Raw genomic sequence first — 22849 nt, 5'->3', positions numbered from 1 at the left:
ACTGCCCAGCCCATCTCAATCAAATATCTCCTCAGGTCCACAAGAGTTCCCGGATTATGCCATTACCAAACCCACAGTCGAAGAAGATTCGACTCGTATGTTGCGAAATGTTGCTCCGGTTCATTCATTTTCGGGCAACTGTTGCGGCCGCCGCTCGCCACTTCTCGGCTGAAGCGGCTGCGCAGAAGGCTGTCGGGAGAGGCGGCGCAACGGCAAGAACAGGTGGCGGGGGAGACACGCTGGGTAGGAGACTGTTTAGCCTGGTTTATGCGAAACGCAGTGCCGTAATTGCAATAGGGAAGTGGAAAGCAGAGGGCCACAAGGTGCAGAAGTATCAGCTTAATCGGATTGTTAGAGAGCTCCGAAAGCTCAAGCGGTACAAGCACGCTCTCGAGGTCTGGTTGCCTGTGACCTTTCTTTTAAGTTAAATTACTGCCAGTTTATTTATACCCGTAAACCTGATTAAGGGGGCCAATTTTCCACTGATTTAGGTGTGGGATTTGAATCATTAACGTTCATGGGAATTAGAACTTGTGGATTAAACATTAGACAGTTTTAGGAGATTTAAATAGCTGCAGGATATTTAAGTTTTAGGTAACTTTTGCTGGGTTTTCCTTCTATACAAAAGTGTTTTGAACTCTGATGCTGAGGACTTCAGTTTTAGTCCCATCTTTGTAATCTAATCTAGAATTTTACAAGTTTGTCAATTCTCGTGCTTGGAATAAAACTTAAAAAAAAAATCATGTTAAAAGAAATAGAAATCAAGCATGATTAAATGATTTATTCTAACGAAGCCATTATATTTTATTGTATTTCTCTGATTATTTCTGTAGGTTTGTGAATGGATGACACAACAGCAAGATATCAAGCTCATGCAAGGTGACTATGCTGTGCACTTGGACTTGATTGCAAAGGTTCGTGGTCTAAGTAGTGCAGAGAAATTTTTTGAAGATCTCCGAGATGAAATGAGAGGCTGGCAAACCTGTACTGCTCTTCTTCATACTTACGTCAACTATAAGTTGATTGAAAAGGCTGAGGCTTTAATGGAGAAGATGTCTGAATGTAGTTTCTTGAAGAATCCCCTTCCTTACAACCATATGCTATCTCTGTACGTTGCAAATGGGCAATTGGAGAAGGTTCCTGAAGTCATAAAGGAGTTGAAGAAAAACACTTCACCAGATGTTGTTACTTACAATCTGTGGCTGAGGGCATGTGCCTCACAGAATGATGTTGAAACTGCGAAAAAAGTCTTAGTGGAGTTGAAGAAAGCAAAAGTTGATCCAGACTGGATAACATATAGCACATTAACCAACTTATATATAAAAAACCAACTCATTGAAAATGCAGCATCGACTTTGAAAGAGATGGAGAAAAGGGCTTCGAGGAAAAATCGACTCGCTTATTCTTCCCTCCTCAGTTTGCATACAAACATGGGAGATAGGGATGGGGTACATCGGATCTGGAATAAAATGAAATCATGCTTTCGCAAAATGAATGATGCTGAATATACCTCTATGATGTCTTCCCTTGTGAAACTTGAGGAGATTGAAGAAGCACAGAATCTTTACTCTGAGTGGGAGTCAGTTTCTGGACGGAGTGATCCCCAGGTCCCAAACATTCTCCTTGCAGCTTATATCAATAGAAACCAGATGGAAGAAGCTGAAAATTTTCATCATCATATGGTGCAAAATGGCTTCCGTCCTTGTTACACTACTTGGGAACTTCTAACATGGGGTCATTTGAAATCAAAGCAGATGGATAAAGTTTTAGATTATTTTAAGAAGGCTATTAGTAGTGTTAAGAAGTGGAATCCTGACAAAATTTTGGTTAGAGAAGTATTTAAGAATCTTGAGGAGAAAGGGATTGTTGAAGAAGCAGAGGAATTTTTGGTTATGCTTCAGAAAGCTGGCCATGTGAGTACAGAGATATATAATTCTGTTCTACGAACTTATAAAAACGCAGGTAAAATGCCCCTAATAGTTGCAGAGCGTATGAAGAAAGATAATGTTGATTTAGATGAAGAAACACATAGGCTCATAAAAGCTACTTGCAGCATGTGTGTGAGTGAAGTCTCAAGTTTTGTGTCTTGACAGAACAGAAAAACTTTGTAAGCTAACTCAAGTATTAGGAGATTTGGTATATTTTTCCAGTTTGATGATTTCTGTTGATAATGGATGACAATTCAGAAGTCAATGACAAATGGGAGTGGTATCGTAGTCCATACACTTGAATTTAATTGCAGAAACAAGAGTTGTTCAATTTCTTTTAGATTGAAGCTCTTACTGGGAACGTGTGAGGAGATGTATTGTTAAAAGAAGAAGAAGAAGATGATTAGTTATGAGACTTGGTTTACTGTTTTAAATCTCTACGTAAGGAAGACAGGAACTGAGTAGATGGCATTGAGCTAAAATATTCAAGCTCAAGGTGCATCCATTGTGTCCTGTTTCAAATATGCAGGATCTTAGCTAACCTATTAGGCCCTGCCATCTGTGGACCAACCTCATCAGTGGTAATTAGTCCTCTGATCATCTGATTCTGAACTTTATTGCTCAACCTGACTGACAAACTATTTTGTGGGTCGGATTCTGGCACTCTTATAAGTTATTTCAATATTCAACTAGATTATCAACAAACTGATTTTGTAATTTTTTTTTTTATAACTGAATTGCTTCCTACATTTGATATCTTCAGCTTGTTTAGCAAGAAGCAAATTTGTGATCAAGGAGAAAGAATTGAATTGAGGTGCTAAGCATAAATTTGAAGAGGATTGTTTGTAATTGACAATTTATTTAAGCACTGGAAATAACAATAAACTAAATTAGAATTCTTAGGATATCCACTTGCAATCAGATTTCAAAGTTTGAATATGATAATAACTAGCCTGTCCTTTGTGTATAGGGTCAATTAAAGCTTAAGTGCTTAGCAAATAGAGAGAAGCAAGCCGCCTCTATCCCCTTTAAAAATTTTGTAAAGTTGTCCTTAGCCTACTCTTTTGAAGTTCTCATGTTAGATGGAGTTGTTTTGGGAAAGAAATTGGTTATAGAAGAAAACTAGTTGGGTGACATTCCAAAGTCCAACCAACAAAGACATAAGAAGTAGTGAAGAACTATAAAAGTAGTTGACCAATATACCTGCATGTTCCCATTACCTTCTATGAAAAGCAGATGGTGAAGTTTTAGTCTTAATATCATAACCCTCAAAAAATAATCCTCTTGACACATGTACACATTCCTAAACCAAACATTGCTGAGAAAGTTGATTTTCTTGGGTTGGTGTGGGTGGTTAGGAAGTATAGGCGCAAGCCGCCATGAGATATCTATAACCTGATTAGGAAAACCTTACTAGTAATGCTTGCTCTTGAGTCATCACCTGTAACCAGTTCAACTGGTCACCTGTATTGCTATTTGGGTACAGAAAAAGAGTGTAATATCTTTCTATTTGGGAAATGATTGGATCTTTTTTATGTGTGTGATCATGGAGCTGTCGCGACACCAACCCAATAGATTGAATAAGGGGTTTAACCAAAGTACTACGCCTCCCGTACTATTGGCTCTAAATTTTGATCCCTATTTTCTAACTTATGACTGAAATGCCCCTTCTTTTTATTTTTATTATATCGTGTTAAATATCCTTTTCTGGTTTCCATATATGGGTTTTCCAAATAACTTAATTTGGATGCCTGTAAAATTATCTAATGATTTTGAACTTTGAATTTGTATAAAATCTCTTTGAAGCCAGAGAGAATAATTTATTTATGAATAAGAATTTTTAATCAATAAAATTAAACTTTTTTCTTTGTATGCTTCTAATTAACATGCAGTGACTTATTTATATGGCATTTCCATTTAGAAATACTATCCCATTAATGTTAGTGAATCGATCTAGAAAGAAAATATATTTGGAAACAATAATATTTACTGTTTGATTGAACGCACATAATCCAGGTATCCAACTAATAATCATGTACCCATTGCTTAATTATAATGGTAACTAGGAAGAACTTGAAGTCAATATCTATAAAGTTTTGAACTTTAAATTAAATGAATTCAAATTCCATATGCGTTCCCCCATTTTCTAGATTTTGAAAATTTTCTTAATTTTGGGCAAAAGAATAGTGAGGCTAATGAAATAATGAGAGAGGTCAAATTGGTAAATTGGGAAGCCAACCAAACTATATTAAAAAAAAAAAAACCCATAAATTAAGTATTGAAAACGTAATTCCAGTCGAAAATCAATGTCAATTTAACATAAATTCCATTAAGTTTAGAAAAGCAAGCGGATACTCCTGCATGGGGAGTGGAGTGTGAAAGAGCAAAGGAATAAAACGATGTAGCTTTTCACCAGAAGAAAGGAAGCTGCCACGCACGCGCATTAGAAGAACGTAGAGGTAATCTTCTCTGAAGGCCCCACAATCCATTATTTTTTTATCTGTCAACCTTTCCACGTAACTAATTAGTTAAGTTGCAGGTTGGAAGTTGGAGCTTAAAAACCCCCCCATTTCCCTGCTCCGATGCAGCTTCCAAAACAACAAGGAAACTGAAGCGATCTCTCTGATTCTGTTTCTGTGTTTAATGGCCAATAATGAAGATGGAGAAGTTGGGTTCGAAGAAGGAATTCCACTGCTACCTTCTCATATTCTACATGAAGCAATATGGGAAACCAAGGTGATTGTCTCATCTCTGATCAGAACTCAAAAGTTTTCACCTTCTGCATCTCAGTTTTAGGGTCCAATCATTAATGGGTACTTGGCCTTTGCTTCAGTCTTTGCTTAAAACTTTACATGCTTTCGTTTCTTCCAGGAATGCCAACACCACCATCATCAATTTCGTAATCTTTCTAAATTGCCTCTGCAGCCCCAACAACTGGTACCTCTACGTTTCTTTTCTTGTATTGATGTTTTTGTTTAGAGTTTTCTAGTTCGGTTTTTGAAGATTGTAGCATAACGTGCAGTGTTTGAAATGAACCAAAGAAAAGTGATTAATGATGGATAATATTGGTGAAGCATAAATAATCTGATAATCAAAAAAACAGAAGCTGCACTAAATACTATTATATATGTCAGAATTGGTGTCATTGGGAAGTCACTAAACATAATGCCTACAATAAGTGTCGGTGAGGGAAGTGTCACTTCAAGTGGTAGCAATTCAACTTCTATATGTTTTTTGGAGGGTTATATATGGAATTGACTCTCCCATCTCATGTTGTGGCCAATTTTCCTACGCATCCATTCCTATGCAATTATTGAAAATTTGGATCCATAATGCCTTTAGTTTAAAGAAAGCTGATGCATGTATTAATAATGAATCCTATATTTGGTTCACACTTCACACCCTCGTGGGATTAGTACTGTGGATTAAAAATCTTGTGATTCATCGAGACATCATTTGGATCCCTAAAACATTTGACATTTTTCTGTTATATTTCTTCCAATTAGAAAGAAATAGCTGTGTTATGGGCAAGTATTGTTAGGGAAGGGATGCTAGAGAGTGCTACAGAAACTTTCAGAATCAAGGAAATTTTAATCAAGAAGTGCAACCTCTAATATTGATAACTATTTATGATAAAATATCATATACCAGGGATTAGAATGTTCATCTTGAAATAAGAAAATTTCTACAATAAGCTCTATTGGTGGATTTGGTAATTGTAAATGTACACTTTATTTTTCCCTCTAGCAACAAATAATAATTAATAAATATATACAAAACATAACTTTCTTTTTCTTTTGGGTATTGCTTATCAGGTAGCAATCCAAAACACAGGTTTAAAACCTTACGTCAGACTTAACTAGTCTTTCTGCAGTAGTTGACTTGAGGGGGTTACCAAAGGGTTTTCTGCTTGTTAAATTGTTTCAATCAGATTTCTATACACCTAACTAATAATTTTTCTTCTCTTAGCAAGTAACCTGTATGCGTTATTTTTTTTTTGTCTGAAACCAGTTTTACTTGATAATGGAAGGCAGACATTAGGTAATTCTTTCAGGCTGGTTTTCTTCTAGCACTGAAACTGTTTTCCCTCACCTACATGTTTTCTCAGCGCTCAAAATCTAGCCCAAGACCTCATCTTAGAACAAAATATCCTAATTGGGCATCTGGAGTCCACGGAATGCAAGCTATTTTTCTTGATTCCGGTAAAAAATCATGTGGAACCGGAGTTTTTCTTCCAAGAAGAGCAGGCACAAACTTGCAATCCAGCAAGAAGCCAGGTACCGTTTTTGCATGTTAGAATCACAGATGCTCTGCTAATCTCTTTTATTAATTGAAATAAGTCAAAGAAGAAGAAAGGTTTGGGGTGGGGGAGGATGATTACAGAGTAATCAGGCATAGTAACTGAAAATGCAAATAAAACGAACTGATCATAACCTACCAAATTAAACGTTCAGTAAGAAAATTAGCACGTACGCTAATGTCTGCCATGACTCTGCAGCTTGCTCTCCTGTTCTTTTACCTGCGCGTGTTGTTCAAGCTCTCAATCTCAATGCCCATGAAATAGGCCTGCAGATATCACGCCGGCAAGGTTATCCTTAATAACTTTGCATCCCAATCTTTTTTACATGTTGCTGTTGCTTTAGGATAAAGTTTTCAGTAATAGTTGTCATACGCAGATGCCAAGAATAACTCAAGAGGCAGAGACTGCAATTCAATCAAAAATAAAAATAGCAAAGAAGCATCAGCACAACATTGCGTGGTATCACAGAATGAAAATTCTTCACCAGAGATATTTCTTCCCAAAGAATGGACTTACTAGCACCTAAAAACCGCCTGCTATGCTGAAAATCCATAAAAGCAAAAGCTAATCTCAATTTGTGCTTATTAAACCCCATTTGATGGTGCAATGTAATTTAAATAATGACAGCACAAATGTCCCTTCAATGTTGCATTTGTTCGTATGGTCCACATCTTTAATTACATGATAATACTATAGTCCTCTACACAACATGTTTGCACATAATGGACTGTGTCGTGATTAATTCTTTTTCAGCGTCCAATAATGTGCCAGAGGCGGGTCTGTCATTCTTTTCACAATCTTAAATTCACTCGTGAAACATCTGACGGACATTCTTTTTCGAACTAGAAAGTTTACATTAGACAGTAGATATGTGTGCCCAAATAAATTAAACAATAAAGAAGTTTACTGTGATTCAAATTCTCTACTTAAAAAAAGTTGCATGAAAAGAACTACTGAATGTTCACTAATGGATTGGGTATCCATGCCTAAGTCTAGAGTGGTGAAAGCAATTGATTAAATATTCGAATGGTCACTTATGGAAAAACCAGTATCATGTGAACTTTGTATTAAAACTTCTGGAAAACAAACAATCCTTAAATTGAAGCAACAGCAGAGGTGAAAGAAAGCAGCTTTATGTACTTACAAGGAAACTTTGTCATTCTTCCGTTGGAGTTGCAAATGCAAGCCCCTTCACAACTTGACGACACTGAAACCTGCAAGAGAACCTTGGATAGATTACTAGATGAGATTGAACTTTTGAAGTTGTACAATTTTATGAGGCCAGGAAATGGAAATTGATTCATATCAAGCCATCCTCTTTTCAGGCTTTGTGATTAACGCATTCTTTGATAGTAAAGAGGGGAAATTTTACAACTACTACTAAAACCCGGTCTATATCATTTGGGTTTCAAACCTTTAAGTTAAAAGCGAGTGTATATCACCATTCAGAACAATAAGCTTCATTTACCATATAAATTCATTTGAAGTCGAATCCCCCAAGTTGATGGAACTGCTCGTTTGACAAGCACTATCAGGAATATCCATTTTCAGATTTTGGCTTTTGCACTTGAGTTGCAGTCTGACAGGCGTTATCTGACTCATAATAGAGAATGGAAACATGAACATTCATACACAATGCATGAAGCTTCTAATCTAAGGAAGTTGAAAATACATTTGATAATGCTTGCCGTAAAAAAAAAAAAAAAAAGAGAGCGGCAAGCACCCAATTCATGATCCTAGATGTTGCACTAATCAGAGCACATGCATGCCAACTAATGATAAACAAAGCTCACAATTCAACTGAATTTTTTGCATCTGTACCAAACTTATATTGTTAACAGCATGATTATTCTCCTAAAATTATTAAGCATCACTATATTTCAATCCTATGAACAGTCAAAATATAGCAAATTAAAATTGATCCAACAGGAATTACACTTGTAAGCAAAGCAGCATCCTTCACCTTGGGATTGAATTGTCAGATTAGCAGTTTATTACAACCGCCTATAAATCTAGGGATGCAGCACGCATATGCAATTAAAAGCATAATAAAGCATTGCCTTTTTGTAGTTTGATCTTCACCTTTTTGCTATATCTGAAGCCACGTTTTGGAAGAAAATGCGGGGGCAGAGTAAAAGAAGATGGAGCTTTTACCAATAGAAACAATTTAGTAGAACCTCAGGAAAAGAAGGAGAAAAAATCAGCTTGAACTTTCACCAGCCTAACATAAAATGACTGGATATGCTTTACCAATACCTGGGTAAGAATCAGACCCAACACCCTTAGCTATCAATGCTCGAATAGCCTGTTAAACAAAAATATAAAATGCTAAAACCACAGATTAAAAAAAAAAAAAAAAAAAAAAAAAGGAATCGCAAGTAAATCTGGATATCAAAATAGCATTAAAAAACCTTTCTTGAAAGCCCTTCTGCTGCTTTGGTTTTAGTGAAATCAATTGCATCTCTTAAGATCGATTTTCCGCGTGAAAAGCACAACTCATACACATGCTGGGGTCGTATCGGACTAGCTCCCACGACCAAAATGAAACTCTCAAGGCTAGGAATCTCACTGATTATCAGTTTTAATGCACTTTCAAGGCCACTAACTGTATACATTAACTTCTCCAATCTCCTAATTTTACCTTTGACCTCTCTAATTTTGCCCATATGCTTTCTTCGAACAGATGCGTTTGATTCAGCTTGTGCAAGATCCATCTCCTATATATTATCGACAATTCTTAGGTTGGTTAAAAAAAAAAAAGTTCTTAATCGATGTAATACAAGTCAGATTAATGCAGCTTACCAGTTCATGGTACTCATCTTTCAGGGCGTCGAATTCTAGGCCAATATCTTGAAAAACGCTGCGTACAAGAAACTGATATTAGAGAGCATTTTCAAATGCACTTCATCTAACCCTACCTACACAACTAATGGAGAATAAACAAAAAAGAAGCAGAATTTAATTTAAAATCTTCTCAGAACAGTTGAATTATAGTGGGGAGCACAAAGAAAACCTAATTTGAGGTCGAATTGTCAAGAAATTGAAGCAGCAGAGAGAGTAACTTACGAAGGGATCTGCTGGTGCATGTAGAGGATGAAGCCCATAACATCTTTTATGACATGGAAGATCACCGAATTATCCATAGTCTCTGCGTTGGTCTCGATCTCAATATTTTCCATTTCTTTTCTTTTTCTTCAAACAGAGTTCAGAAACTGATTAAAGATTTTCTGTCTGTGTCGGTTATATTATCTGATTCAAGATACCGATTTGAATTGAAGTTTCGGCGGGACGGGAGAATTCTCTGCGTAACGTTGCTAACTAGCGTTAATTATCAATTTTTTTTTACACTTAATAATTATTAAAAAAAATATTTATATTTAAATTTATATATTTATTATACACATTTTAATTAATTTTATATAAATTTTGATATAAAATGTTATATATTAAATATTAGGGGGCACATTTAACATTTACTTAAAATATTTGGAAGCTTCCCAAGTATTGTACCGTTAAATCAGATATCAGATATGATATTCATATCGGTAAAATTTTAAATTATTATATTTTTACTCTCCATTATAAAACACTTGGAAAATCTTATAGTTCTATTAATAGTAATGTAATAAATAAAATAATTTATTTTAAAAATTTTATTTATTCGAGAAAATTATATTAAACTAAACTTTTAAAAAAATTGATAATTGACTTTCTTTAAAATGTAAGAAAAAAAGGTATATATGTACATGTTCATTTCTAGCTTTGTTTTGTTTCTGTCTTCTTTTTTCTTCTTCTTGTGTGATACAGTGAGCTTAAAGCCTTCCCCTTCAAATTTAATATTATGAAACATGTTTGTTTAATAGAAATTACATAATCTCTTCAAGATTTGATTTTGATTTGAAAAAATCTAAAATAACTCATTGTGCATTTGATAGCGGAAAATCTGATTTCTCTTCTTCTCGAAAGCTAAAGTGAAAACTCCAATCCTTTCAAAGTTGATGTGTTTGCTACACTTGAAGGCAAACAATTCAGCTCTAAGTCCTCCATTTCATTTAAAAAAACAAATTAGCATCAATGTTTGCAGCCTTTCGCTATTATTCTCTTCTTGAATGCTTATAATTCCTTATTCCCCAGTCTATAAATTGTGACATGAGTGAAGACACAAAGTTCAAATGCAGCAAAATCCACTCAACAAAGCTCGTTTCATCTCTCACATGCTACTGATAACTTGCCTTAAATCATTACACTTCTTAAATTTTACATGAAATCTGGATCTCCTATCCATGCTTGCATAGAATTATGCTGCGCCTCTATCCACTTCAAGGCAAAACTAAAATGTGATCCTTTTCCCAAAGGCCAAGAAGCCATATGCCAAAAAGAGGCTTCAGAATTCACTATTAGCATAATTGCTAAACTGAATGATCAAAAAGCATAATTTCCTTGGAAAGCAGCCGCTTTCATGAACTTCAACGCAAATGTGTATCACTGAAACAATTGCATCAACAATTAACTTATCCAAACAGTAACAATTTGAAATAGAAAATTTTCTTTATAAGCTAGCAATTAACCATAAGGCAGGATTTCCACTTATGGAATAAATAGTATTTACCTGCACAGCCTCTTTAATCAAATGTTATACACCATACCGCCTTAGAGATTTGCTTAAGCTTGGCATTACATTATAAGCCTCATAAGATCTTCTCAGGTCAATAATGGAACCTACCTGGACCAATGAAAGTTTAGGTTCAGCATCAATGAAACATTCTAGATACTCAACTCAACTCAACTAAGCCTTTATCCAAAAAATTTGGGGTTGGCTACTTGGACCAATGAAACATTCTAGATAATGATGAAAAATGTGTGCAAGCATAATTACTAGGCTTCTAGTTATACTTACAATAATAAAAACTGATGTAAATCCAATTGCAAACCCCTCATTGATATGACGCAAGTAATTATCAAAGCATGATTGATGTAGTTGCCAAAATACTCAACAAGAAGCCTCCAGCAAGATCCCACACCACCAAAAGAAAAGAAGAAAATGAAGCTTAAAGCTACAGATTGTATTTGTACAACTACTTCCAGATGCAAATACAACCCAGAAACGTGTTGATGCCTGAATCATTGTGAGGTACTCGATTGTAGCTTTCCAAGGTTTTATGTTTGGTATCTGGCACCCATCTTATTCAAGTAGTCTGCAATCTCCTTTGGCAAGTAGTCTGCAATCTCCTTTGGCAAGTTTGCCTGAACAGAGGGTGTGATTAAATGACAATTACAGGGAACCACCAACGAAGCCCAGATGCATAACTTGTAGTTGTACAATAGTTATCACTATCATTTTTCACAATTATTTGTCATTCAAATTTTACAAATTAGTACCATAACTTTGACAATATATTTTAGTTGATTAGCATTATAGGTTGGCTTACATGCATTTACTGATGGCATTAATCTTCCAGGTCTTGTAAATAGAAGATAAGACAGCAGTGATCAGAAGTATGAGTCTGCTAAATCCATGTTTCCATGGAAAGGAACACATAAGCGTTATAGTAGCAAGCAAGCATTTAGTGGCTCCAAATTTAACACAAAAACATAAAACAACCACAAATTCCTAACACAAGGACTGAAAGAAAAAGTCTGATGGTTTGTACTATTTCACTGATTATAACCACAAGAAAGTTGCAAATTGCAATGAGATTCAACACAAAATGGGATCAAATATACAATAATGACATACAATTTGGTGACTAAAATACATTTAAATTGCAAACTAGCTCAAAAAAGCAAAAAAATCTGCACAAGTACTGATACTAATATCTGAGGGCTGATTCCAAGCTGAAAAAATGACAGTTTTAAGCTCTGCTCTTAAATCACCAAGTTCATCTGCCAAAAGCAAAATGGACAACTACTCACATAAAAGAAAATAGAAACTAAACATCTAGAAGATTTGAGCAGACAAAAAGAAATGCAACATCTTGTCTGCTATTAAATGTTATATTTGTTTGCTGGTGGGGATATGTGTCTATTCTTGCTTAGAATAACCCACCAAAAGATCCTGAGATAAGGCTAATGTAACTTTGGGGCATCAAGGTTCTATCAAAACCAGGCAGAGGAATATAATATCCAACATGACTGATTACAATTAGTAAAGCAGTCACAAATAACCTCCTCCGTATCTTACTCTTAAAAAATGATTCAGAAGCATTATTGAGAACAAAACTTATGAGTACGAAATTAAGAAACCTGTTCCGCAACATTTTAGGTTGGGACTGCAAAGTATTAAAGTTACTGGCATCATGAAAACTAAGAAGAGCTGGAGCAGCCCCATCATCAGCTCTTGGTGATACAGCTCCTTGTGGAGACAATGGCTCGGCATTCAGATAGTCACTTTGGAGCTGATCAGATAAATTTATGGTGAATTTCTTTTGCTTGATGGAAAAGGCCTTTTGTGCAACCAAAAACTGCTTTGCATTATTCTAACAGATTCATCTTGAAGGAAACACAGGTTTTTGCACAAAGCAGGTGGCACAGTTGAATATTATACTCTCTGTGTTTAGCTGTACGGCATTTATCATAAGGTGTGACGAAATTTTTACACTAGTTGTCACCTACCGCAATACTCCTCCTTTATCTGGGCTTGGAACCGGCTAAGGGCAAACTACTTAAGTTCTGTACAACATTTATATGGGTCATAAATAATCCCAAGTACTCTTTAGAAGGAAACATAGAAATTTCTTTCAACACACCAAGAACTATGGATAAAGAATCAAAATGGAGAAAAAGAGAGAATTAATACCATGCAGAATGATCACATCTTAAGTGAAATTGTTACAGTTCCTACAAGGCATCTGAGATGGCTACTTAAACTTTTGCTTGGGTGCACCGCTGGCAGCTTAAATGCGGCATTTTGGATATTGCCTTGCAAAAGGATAAAAATTGCTGCAAATGGCAGGACTAACTCCTCATCCAAGTGGAGAAATTTCCCAACACTGATAAAACTAAGTATGTGTATTCGGCCCAATGTAGCTTCTTTGCCATAAAACTTTACCAACCTAACCTTGATTGATTAAAAAAAAAAACAAAACAAATTATGGTTGCTTAGTGTCTGCTTCACTTGAAAATGATACTCTTCGGTAGTCATCATCAAATACCGATTGTAACCAATGACCTTTGTGGTCCGCATCAACTTTCAACAATCATTATAAACTACTACACAATAAATTTTGTTAGTTTTGAAACATAAAAAAAGAAAATAGGGAAATAAGACCAGTGAATGAACAATAAAATTCAAAATGCTAGATGAGATATGAATCCAAATGAGAAGTTGAATGAAATAACAGGCACGGTATCTCAAGCACGACTTTCCTATGAACTTAAAAGTACATCTGCCCAAGATTCAACTACAATTAATTTCATAACTAGGAATCTGAAATATGTCAAATGCGTATTAACCAAATGTAAAGTTTCTTTTTCCCCTACCTTAAAGTGGATTAAGAACTCCTAATACCCAAGAAGTAACCCTATGAACCACACTGTCCCACAGTAATTAATAAAAAAAAAATAGAAAATTATAAAATTTCTCAAAGCAATAATGAGTAAACTCACAACTGCATAACAAAAAATTTATAAAGCGACGATAAATACACTGCAATAATTGCGCGAATGAAAGTGCAGCTCGAGAACTGACGAGCGAGGAACCCTATTATCTACGCACAATAGAACTGTTAACTTTTACCCTGAACTAACATCCTGATTTCAAATTGTTCTTCGACTTCTTATTTATCCTCAAAACCAAACGGTAAAGTCAACAGAATTACCGAATTTCGTATCTTATCCTCAGATTTTTCACTCACTATTTCCTTTTCTTTTCTCGGCAACCAAACAAGACAGAACAGGGGAGTCCCTTACCTCTAATTTCGCCAGGTCTGGTTCCAAACGGAAGGGGAGTGAAGCGAAGAGCTGCTTCCATTGCAAGCGAGTGCGGCATTAGTCTCGCACGTATACTGTCCCCAAATATCACATCCGAATAATGTAGCGCGCAATTTACAATTTGAATATTTAGTGTTTTCCCTTATTATATGTACCAGGCCACAAAGTGCCCAAGCTAAACCCGTTCAGTGCTTACTTGTCAAATGTAATAAGCTCTACCAGTAGTCCTCCTCCTCTAAAACCCATCCGCTGCAGGGGCCACTCCGCTCCCCCGCCTCAATCACCGTGTTTTCTTCCTCCGTAATTTAATGTGCCTTTATTATATGCATATATTCCGATATCGACAAACGCCGAATCGCCACTATGAAGTTCCAAACCGAGGACGTGACCATCTACTTCCCGTATGATATATTTACTCGGAGCAATGCTCATATATGGTGGAGCTAAAGCGTACCCTGCACGCCAAGTGCCACTGCCTCCTGGAAATGCCAACGGCAGCGGGAAGAACATGGTGCTTCTGTCTTTGTAAAAGAACTAGAAAATTTTAGAATAAGAATTCTAATGTTTATTGTTCAGAAATAAAAATAATATATAAAAAATTACAGATAATTTTTAATCAAGTTAAATTATCAAAATTGTATCAGAATTATATAATAAAAAATAAGAATAAATATGCACACAAAATTTCTAAACAAATGCCCTAAATAAAGTCTTTCCAATACTCTCCTCAAGTTGAAGCATGTAGATCTGGAATATCCAACTTGTGAAGAATAAAGTCAAACTAATCATTTCTCAACGCATCTGGGAAGATATTCGCAGGTTGTATTGAACTACGTACATAATCTGTTCGAATGTTACCATTCAATATCTCATCACGGATAAAATAACAGTCCACTTCAATATGCTTGATACGTTCATGATAGACAGGATTAGCAGCTATATGGAGAGCTGTCTGACTATCACAATACAAATTCATAGGTTCAGTATGCGCCACACCAAGAGAATTCAATAATCCTTTCAACCATTTAAGTTCACAAGTTGTAGTACTTAAAGACCAATATTCAGCTTCAGCAGATGAGAGAGACACGAGATAGGAGATTCACCCAAAAGAATAAAATAACCAGTCAAAGACCTTCTCGTCAAAGGACAGTGTAGCCCAATCAGAATCACAGTAAGCAGATAATTTGATATCACAATTGGCATGCAGTAGTATACCCTGACCTGGATTTCCTTTCAAATAATGCACAACTCTAACAGCTGCCTCCCAATGAGCTTTCTTCGATTGTTGCATGAACTGAGCAAGAATATGCACACAATAAGACAACTCGGGCCGAGTTATTGTTAAATAAATAAGTCGTCCCACCAGACGCCTATACTGAGTAGGGTCATCCACATCATCACTCTCGGTAAGGGCGAGATTGTGATTTTGTTCAAGAGGAGTTTTAGCCGGCTTGCAACCCAGTAATCCAACTTCTGAAATTACATCCAACGCATACTTACGTTGGCACAAGAAAATACCATTCGAGTTTCTGGCTAAAATAGATCTTGAATTTTTGTACAGCGGAAATATCATTGCTGGAGATAATAAGGTCATCCACATAAATAAGCACATTCAATTGAACAGTCCCAGCTCCAAAAGTGAACAAATAGTAATCTGAATATGATTGCTGAAATCCATAAGCTTTCAGAGATGCAGCCAATTTCGTAAACCAACATCTAGGTGTTTGCCACAAACCGTATAGAGATTTCCGGAGTTTACAAACCTTCCCTGATGATTGAGAAGCAAATCCAGGCGGCATCTTCATGTAAACCTCTTCCTCTAAATCACCGTGTAAGAAAGCATTTTGGACATCCATCTGATGGAGTTCCCAATTCTTTGCAGCCGCAACGGCAAGAAAGGTGCACACAGTAACCATTTTTACTGTAGGAGCAAAAGTCTCCTGATAATCTATGCCTTCAACTTGATTATTTTCCAATATCACTAACCGCGCCTTGTATCGTTCAACACTTCCATCAGAATTATATTTAATTTTGTATACCCACTTGCTTCCTATTGCTTTCTTCCCAAATGACAGATTTTCAACTGTCTATGTACCATTATCCTCCAAAGCCTGTATTTCTTTTCTAATAGCCGCTCTCCACCGTTCATCCTTAACTGCTTCTGCATAAGAGCTTGGTTCATGTCCTGTAGTAATGGCTGCCAAAAACATCGGTGTTGTGCAGAGAATTTATCATAACCTACATAATGTGCTATAGAGTAAGGCGTACCTGAGGAATCAGATTGGGAAGGTGAGCATACTGAGGGGCTTGTTTTGATGGTGTTCACATAATCCTTCAAACGAACACTAGGTTGCTTGGCCCTTTGTCCCCTACCTAGTTGCTCTTCAACAACTTCACCTCTATCCACTCCCTCACTGTTTTCATGATCAATTCTTCCATTTTATGATTCACCTCACTTTCTCTACCCACACTTTCATCATGCTCCTTTCCCAAGTTGTTCTCTAAACCATCAACTTCATCACCCAACTCCTCAACTCCATTTTTAATGAGTTCATCACCCATTGTTTTCTCATTTGCATATGGAAATTCTGTTTCAGCGAATACCACGTCTCTTGATACAAAGTATTCTTTAGTTTCCAAATCATACAATCTCCATCCTTTCTTTTCAAATGGATACCCAACAAAAACACACTTACGACTTCTACTACCAAATTTATCTTTATCCCGATTCAGATTATGTGCATAGCACAAACAACCGAAAATCCGAACGTGTTTGTAAGAAGGTATTTTCCCAAAGAGCATCTCATATGGGGTTTTACCATTTAATAACATAGATGTAGTCCTATTAATCAAATACGCGGCTGTAAGTACACATTCTCCCCAAAATTCTATGGGTAAATTTGCTTGGAAACGCAAGGCTCTTGCCACATTAAGAATATAGCGATATTTGCTTTTCGCTCGGCCATTTTGTTGAGGTGTTCCTACACAGGAAGTCTGATGCAACATCCCTTGTTCATCAAAATATTCTTTCAAGCACATAAATTCACTTCTGTTATCACTTCTGACAATTTTTACATTTTTTTCAAATTGGCGTTTAACCATCACAATAAATTTCTTAAGAACACAAGCTACTTCTTATTTTCCATTCAGCAAATATATCCAAATAGCACGAGAGTAATCATCAATAATTGTTAAGAAGTAAATTGCTCCACAAGAAGTTGGGACTCTATAAGGTCCCCACAAATCACAATGTATCAATTCAAAACAACCATCAGCTTTATTGTCACTAGAAAAAAAAATCTCTCTTGTTTGCTTTACTCTAAAACAAACTTCACAAGTTTTATTAGTTTTTCTAACTATGCTACTAGCTTCTGGAATTAACTCTATCACCTTATAAGAAGGATGACCCATTCTCTTATGCCAAAGCTCAAAAGAGCTCACATCAGTTACCTTGCAAGCATGTACCGATGTCACTCCCTTGAGAAAGTACAGCCCCTCGCGTTGCTCACCCACTCCAATCAGGTTCCACGAATTTAGGTCCTGTATAGCATAAATTTTGTTAGTGAGTTAAATAACTAAATTTAAATCATTAAGTAGTTGTGATACAAAGATCAAATTGCAATTCAAATTTAGCACATAAAGGACTCGTTGCAATTTCAAGTCTCCTCCAAGCAACACAGTTCCTTCTTTCACTGCCAAGGTCTTTTCTCCATTAGGTAACCCGACTAAACATGGCACAATGTCACATAATTCACTAAAAAATGCCAACATTTCTGTCATATGATGGAAAGCTCCTGTGTCAATAATCCAAGGAAATATCCTCTGCGTACCTGTCAGCCTCTCATTGCCACCATTTTGACAAGAATTCAACATGCCCAGCAAAGCAGCCCACTACTCTTCATTTAATCCACTAAGACCCTTTCGATCTGAATCTGTCACAATTCCATGCCCACCATCAACTCCGGTTGCTTGTGTGGCGTTGGCACGAGCAACTCCTCCCTTGCTACGTCCTGCTCCATTGCCACGCTTTTGACCACTTCCTCGTCCAGCAGAAGTTCCACGTGGTCTATTACCCCACCATTCTGGATAACCAATCAGCTGGAAATAACTTTCAGCATCATGTCCCTCTCGGTTGCAATTAGAACAAATTGAGGATTTGTCTTTATCCCCCCCTGAATTTCGACTTCCTGCTTGAATTGCAAAACTCATAGGATTGCCTCTTCCTTCCTTGGTTCGTGTCATAGATCGCACCTGCTATTGCTGAATAACCATAGCATAGGCACGATTCAAATTGGGTAAGGGTTCAGTGCTCAAAATATTAGAGAGCACTGTTCTGTATCCTTCTTCATCCAAGCCCATCAAAAACTGATGAACTCTCTCTTCTTCATGCTTTCTTTTCAATTCAATGGTAAGATTGCTGTAACACCCCCGTTTGCATAGCCTGGTAGATTTCACTGTTCCGGTGACCGGTGTCGGTCCGGACAATTAATAGGATTAGGGCCACACTTAAGACAACTTGAGAAGCCATAAACATAAATAATTAGTAATGTTTAATTAGTTAACTACAAATAAGAAAAACAGAACATAAGAGGTTAAACGAGCCGAGAGTCACAGCGATGAGTGACCTCCTCGGGAACGACTGCGAAGTCGTTTTAAACTCAAATTTCAAATCGTAAAAAGTGACGCTGCGGTCCTTAGGACCCTCATGAACACAGTGGAAAAGAGAAAACCACGAAAAAGAACTGTTAAGCCAGTCAAATAATTAGGTCAGGGAGCCGGAAGAAATATTGGATTATTTGCAAACCGGGATGAACCGGCGAGGGGCAATTTGGTTAATTGACCCGAGTGACTCGACCTAATCACAAATAAAATCGGAGAAAAGAAAATTTCAGAATCGAGAATTAAATTAAAGAAATAATAGAAAAAAAAAAAAAAAAAAAAAAGGAAAGAGGTTGGAAAAGTCAAAAGTTATGACATCATGTATGATGTCATAACTAAATTAATAAATTGAATTAATTAATTTGGAATTAGTGGTCTTTCATAAGCAAAAACGTGTAAGGGAAAAACAAAAGAAAATCTCTTCTTCTTTCATCTTCCTTGCCACCCCATCTTCCTCCCAAGTTCCTCCATGAGTGGACTTCCATGTAAGCTTACTTTTAAGCTTAGTTTTCTTCACTTAATTCAAATAACTCCATTAAAAACCTCCCTAGAGCTTATTGTTACAACTTGAGAAGAGGATTACAAGAAGAAGGAAGAGTTAAAGATAGGGTTTTGAAGCTTTAACAAAAGGTTAGTATGTTAAATTGTTACTTTTCCATTCAAATGCATGTTTAGGTAATTAAGTGAGCTAATAACTTGATTTAAATGAAACAAATATGGGGAAAGAATTAAATTGAAATTTTGGGCAGCTTGAGAGGAGTGTGGTTTGCATGAATATGATGCAATTGAGTGAGTTTAGAAGCTTTACTTGGTGAAATGATTAACATTAAAATTATTAGAAGTAGTTAAATGCAAGAGTTAGTGAGATTAAGGTTTCAATGCTAGGGTTTATGGACTAAAATTTGGAGAAATGCATAAATGGCATGTTTAACCTATTGTGACATGAAATAATGATCAATTAGGACCAAATAAATTGGATGGGAATGGTGGAAAAATTAGCTAAATTCGTAGGTCAATGGTCATGCTGCTGGCAGCATGACCAAACCCACTGAAGGACCAAAACTCAAATTTTACAAGTCCAATTGATATTCCACCAATTGGAGATGAAAATAGACATAAAGAGCACAATTTTCATTGAGGAACCATGACCAAAAACTGACCAAAACTTGGTGAAACAATTGACCAAAGTGAATTGATTGCAGGCTGCCCTGCACCAAAACTGACCAAATGAACAGTAACTGTTCATTTGGTCATAACTCGAGCTAGGTAGGTCAAATTGACCTGAAATTTTACCAGCAATTAGATATGATATAGACCTAAAACTTTCATGAAGAACACCAACCCAAATTAGGCCATTAACACATTCAAATCATTGAGCAAAGTTAAAATTACTGTACTGAAATTCTGCAGAATTTTCATTGAGCAGCAATGTTTGGAGGGCTATAACTCTCTCTAGAAAACTCGGATTTAGGCGATTCTTGAACCGATGGAAACCTAAGACATAGTACAACATTTCATATGAAGAAAGTGAGACCGAATTATGAACTTAACTTGATCAAACAATTGACCAAAGTTGGACCAAAAATCTGCCAGCACCTAAATTGCAGTATGAACAGTGCACGTGAACAGTAAACTTATTTTGGCCATAACTTGAGCTACAAAACTCCGATTGAGGTGATCCAAAAATGAGAATACACTTAAGACAATAAGGAACATTTTCTATGAAGGAAGTTTTGTCAAATTCCAACAGTAGATCGACCAATGGAATAGTGCAACGGAAAACCAAAACCGAAAATTGGCAATTTTGCCAAAATGACCTAAGCTTTAAACAAATGACCAAAACCAACAAGTTTGGTGACCAAAATGTGGTATGTGGGTGAAGTTGGAGTTCCCATACCCATTAAGCCTTAGGAAGTCAATAATTTGACTTGAATAGTGCAGTGAATAGTAACCCGAAACACAAAATTTCGAGAACGTCGAATTTAACACGTTAGAGCTAGCTAAATGTAAAGTTAAGTTTATTTTGGATTTATTTTAAGTTCTAGTACTGAAACATTATAAAATTGTGTGTTTCAGTTGAAAAGAATATCGGGAAGGAACCCGAGGAACCGAGTCGAGGCTAAAGGACGACTCGTTTGAGGTTTGTGCACAACATATACTTTTATAATCATCTTTTGCATATCGTTTTAAATAATGTGAAATATTGGATTATGACATTATTATGATGTTGATCTAAATTGTTGAAAGTTATTATGTATATTTGAAAAGAAAATGTTTAGCAAATTGTTAAGATAAGTTTTGAAACCACAATGTCATGACCACATATTTGAACACCTCACTAGCACGACTAGTGGGGGTAATTAGTTTCGAATTTTGATTCCTTCTCTGGAGAAGTGTTGAGGTGTGCCAGTAGAAGAGGATGTGAATGGATATCCATATATTTGAGCTAGCTAGCCTTGTGATGTGATTTCTCTTTAGCCTCTGGCTATTGAGATTCTATTTGTTTCGAATGGCATGATTTAACTGTGGGTTTTATGAAATGTGTTTTGATACTTTGAAATAAACTTGGTTTACATGTAAAATCTTACAATGCATGATTGTATTTAATTTTCATGTTTAATCAAATTTTTGAATGAATGTGCTTTAAGTTTTGTATAAAGATTATTTTAGTATATTGTGCACCACTGAGTCTTAGTACTCAGCGATAGCTTTATTCTTTGTCAGATCTGAGAGATTAGAGGAGCAGATCGAGTCACGAGGTGTGTGAAGTCATCAGTTTGAAGCCTTCTGTATAATTTATACCCTAACGTAAATACTTCTTTTGATGTATATATTGCACATAAATGTATGGACATGTAAAAATGGGTCTTGAGCAGCTTGTACACAAATTTGTATGAAGTTTGTAATAAAGTTTAGTTTGTGTTTCTTTTGATATAAATTTGTAAGGTTATGTATAAATTATTTTGTTTTTAATGAAATATGAATGATATTGATTGATGATATTTTGAGAATTATTGAACTTGTGAATTTTGATAAATTGATTGAGTTTGATTGTGAAACCGAAGTAGTGGTTGAGAAAATCTTTTAGAAGTGCTTTTTACAGGTATTCGAAGAACGGTTTTCTCAAAATACAGAGGAAACTCTGTCAAAATTTTTATCAAATTTGCGGAAAACTAAAATGGCCAAAAATATTAATTAGTTTTAATTTCAACTAAATGTTTTAAATACTCATTAGAAATGCTCACCAATTGTCAAAGATAAGAAAATTGTTTTAAAATCCCTTGTAGGGTACTTAATGAGTTATCGGTAGGTGAAGTTCGGTAGTTCATTAGGTATTCTACGGGATCATGTTATGCCTTACAGAGGGGTAAGGTGTGACATGTTTTAGTATCGAGCAAGTTTTTGAATTATGTTTTCAATTGTGAATTTGTGTCTTTTCTTTGTTAAGTACAACTGCTCAATGTCCATATTTGTTACATACAGTGCATTACATCATGAATATGAACTAACGGAGGGAAATCTCCTTGTGTTACTTGTTCAGGAGATACCCTAACTTCAGCTTGAAATGGAAGAAGGGGATCGCTCAGTTGAGCAGTCTGTTGAAGCGAGGCACAAGGGAAGCCCAGCTTTACCGAATGTCGATGGGTCGTGAGACCCCACAAATGCCGCAAATTCTGCCAGATTCGCAGCCAGATAGCGGCAATGTTTCAACAAATGGTCAGGTATGCCTGCTCAAGCTCCACCCCAACCACCGTGGCACAACCACCGCCTCCGGACAATATGATAAATTATTGAAGTATGGGGCTGCAGAATTTAAAGGGTACGAGACCCACTTGAGGCGAGCAATGGCTTGAAAGAATGGGCCAGTATTTAAGAAGCCTTTGCCAAGATGAATTAAAGTTTGAGTATTACGTGTCTCTCTGCAAGGGGATGCGTATGATCGTGGAAGACCATCCCCACGGCTTGGTGAACCACGATGCTAACACAGGATGACTTTATCAGAGAGTTCAGACAGAAATACATCCCAGACGCA

General features: G+C 36.2%; 3 protein-coding genes and 1 pseudogene across 4 annotated transcripts; 2 read left to right on the top strand and 2 right to left on the bottom strand.

The window, feature by feature from the left end:
• The first annotated feature begins 56 nt into the window (after nucleotides 1–56).
• Nucleotides 57–2684, top strand: LOC110645138 (pentatricopeptide repeat-containing protein At4g02820, mitochondrial). Its single transcript, XM_021798185.2, has 2 exons — nucleotides 57–395; nucleotides 834–2684. Exons 1-2 carry the CDS (start codon nucleotides 57–59, stop codon nucleotides 2088–2090), a joined length of 1596 nt encoding a protein of 531 aa, XP_021653877.2. The 3' UTR covers nucleotides 2091–2684.
• A 1842-nt stretch (nucleotides 2685–4526) lies between these two features.
• LOC110645128 (uncharacterized) lies at nucleotides 4527–6905 on the top strand. Its single transcript, XM_021798171.2, has 5 exons — nucleotides 4527–4664; nucleotides 4800–4865; nucleotides 6037–6205; nucleotides 6427–6516; nucleotides 6605–6905. The coding sequence occupies exons 1-5, from the start codon at nucleotides 4572–4574 to the stop codon at nucleotides 6745–6747; spliced, it is 561 nt and encodes a 186-aa protein (XP_021653863.1). The 5' UTR covers nucleotides 4527–4571; the 3' UTR covers nucleotides 6748–6905.
• LOC110645130 (uncharacterized) lies at nucleotides 6235–9538 on the bottom strand. 2 transcript variants are annotated; one of them, XM_021798172.2, is made up of 8 exons: nucleotides 9295–9538; nucleotides 9031–9088; nucleotides 8640–8945; nucleotides 8485–8533; nucleotides 8311–8405; nucleotides 7697–7821; nucleotides 7373–7442; nucleotides 6235–6632 (listed from the first exon to the last, which is right to left on the bottom strand). In XM_021798172.2, the coding sequence occupies exons 1-7, from the start codon at nucleotides 9405–9407 to the stop codon at nucleotides 7385–7387; spliced, it is 804 nt and encodes a 267-aa protein (XP_021653864.2). In that variant the 5' UTR covers nucleotides 9408–9538; the 3' UTR covers nucleotides 6235–6632; nucleotides 7373–7384. The 2 variants fall into 2 exon arrangements, with proteins under 2 accessions (XP_021653864.2, XP_021653865.2); XM_021798173.2 differs by having other exon boundaries at nucleotides 8311–8375.
• A 662-nt stretch (nucleotides 9539–10200) lies between these two features.
• On the bottom strand, nucleotides 10201–14215 carry LOC110645139 (preprotein translocase subunit SCY2, chloroplastic-like; annotated as a pseudogene).
• Nucleotides 14216–22849: the final 8634 nt, after the last annotated feature.

The sequence above is a fragment of the Hevea brasiliensis genome, chromosome 9 (genome assembly GCF_030052815.1).
Source record: "Hevea brasiliensis isolate MT/VB/25A 57/8 chromosome 9, ASM3005281v1, whole genome shotgun sequence".
NCBI lineage: Eukaryota > Viridiplantae > Streptophyta > Magnoliopsida > Malpighiales > Euphorbiaceae > Hevea > Hevea brasiliensis.
This window is presented reverse-complemented; position numbering and strand designations above follow the sequence as displayed.

Bases quoted from the DNA above. Each gene is read 5' to 3' on its own strand.
- LOC110645138 (XM_021798185.2), top strand. From the start codon at position 57: ATGCCATTACCAAACCCACAGTCGAAGAAGATTCGACTCGTATGTTGC. The intron at 396-833 runs GTCTGGTTGCCT...TTATTTCTGTAG, and splicing joins GGTACAAGCACGCTCTCGAG to GTTTGTGAATGGATGACACA.
- LOC110645128 (XM_021798171.2), top strand. From the start codon at position 4,572: ATGGCCAATAATGAAGATGGAGAAGTTGGGTTCGAAGAAGGAATTCCA. The intron at 4,866-6,036 runs GTACCTCTACGT...ATGTTTTCTCAG, and splicing joins CTCTGCAGCCCCAACAACTG to CGCTCAAAATCTAGCCCAAG. The intron at 6,517-6,604 runs GTTATCCTTAAT...TGTCATACGCAG, and splicing joins GCAGATATCACGCCGGCAAG to ATGCCAAGAATAACTCAAGA.
- LOC110645130 (XM_021798172.2), bottom strand. From the start codon at position 9,407: ATGGAAAATATTGAGATCGAGACCAACGCAGAGACTATGGATAATTCG. The intron at 7,822-8,310 runs GTGAAGATCAAA...ATTATGAGTCAG, and splicing joins GCTTCAGATATAGCAAAAAG to ATAACGCCTGTCAGACTGCA. The intron at 7,443-7,696 runs GTAAATGAAGCT...GTTCTCTTGCAG, and splicing joins ACTTCAAATGAATTTATATG to GTTTCAGTGTCGTCAAGTTG.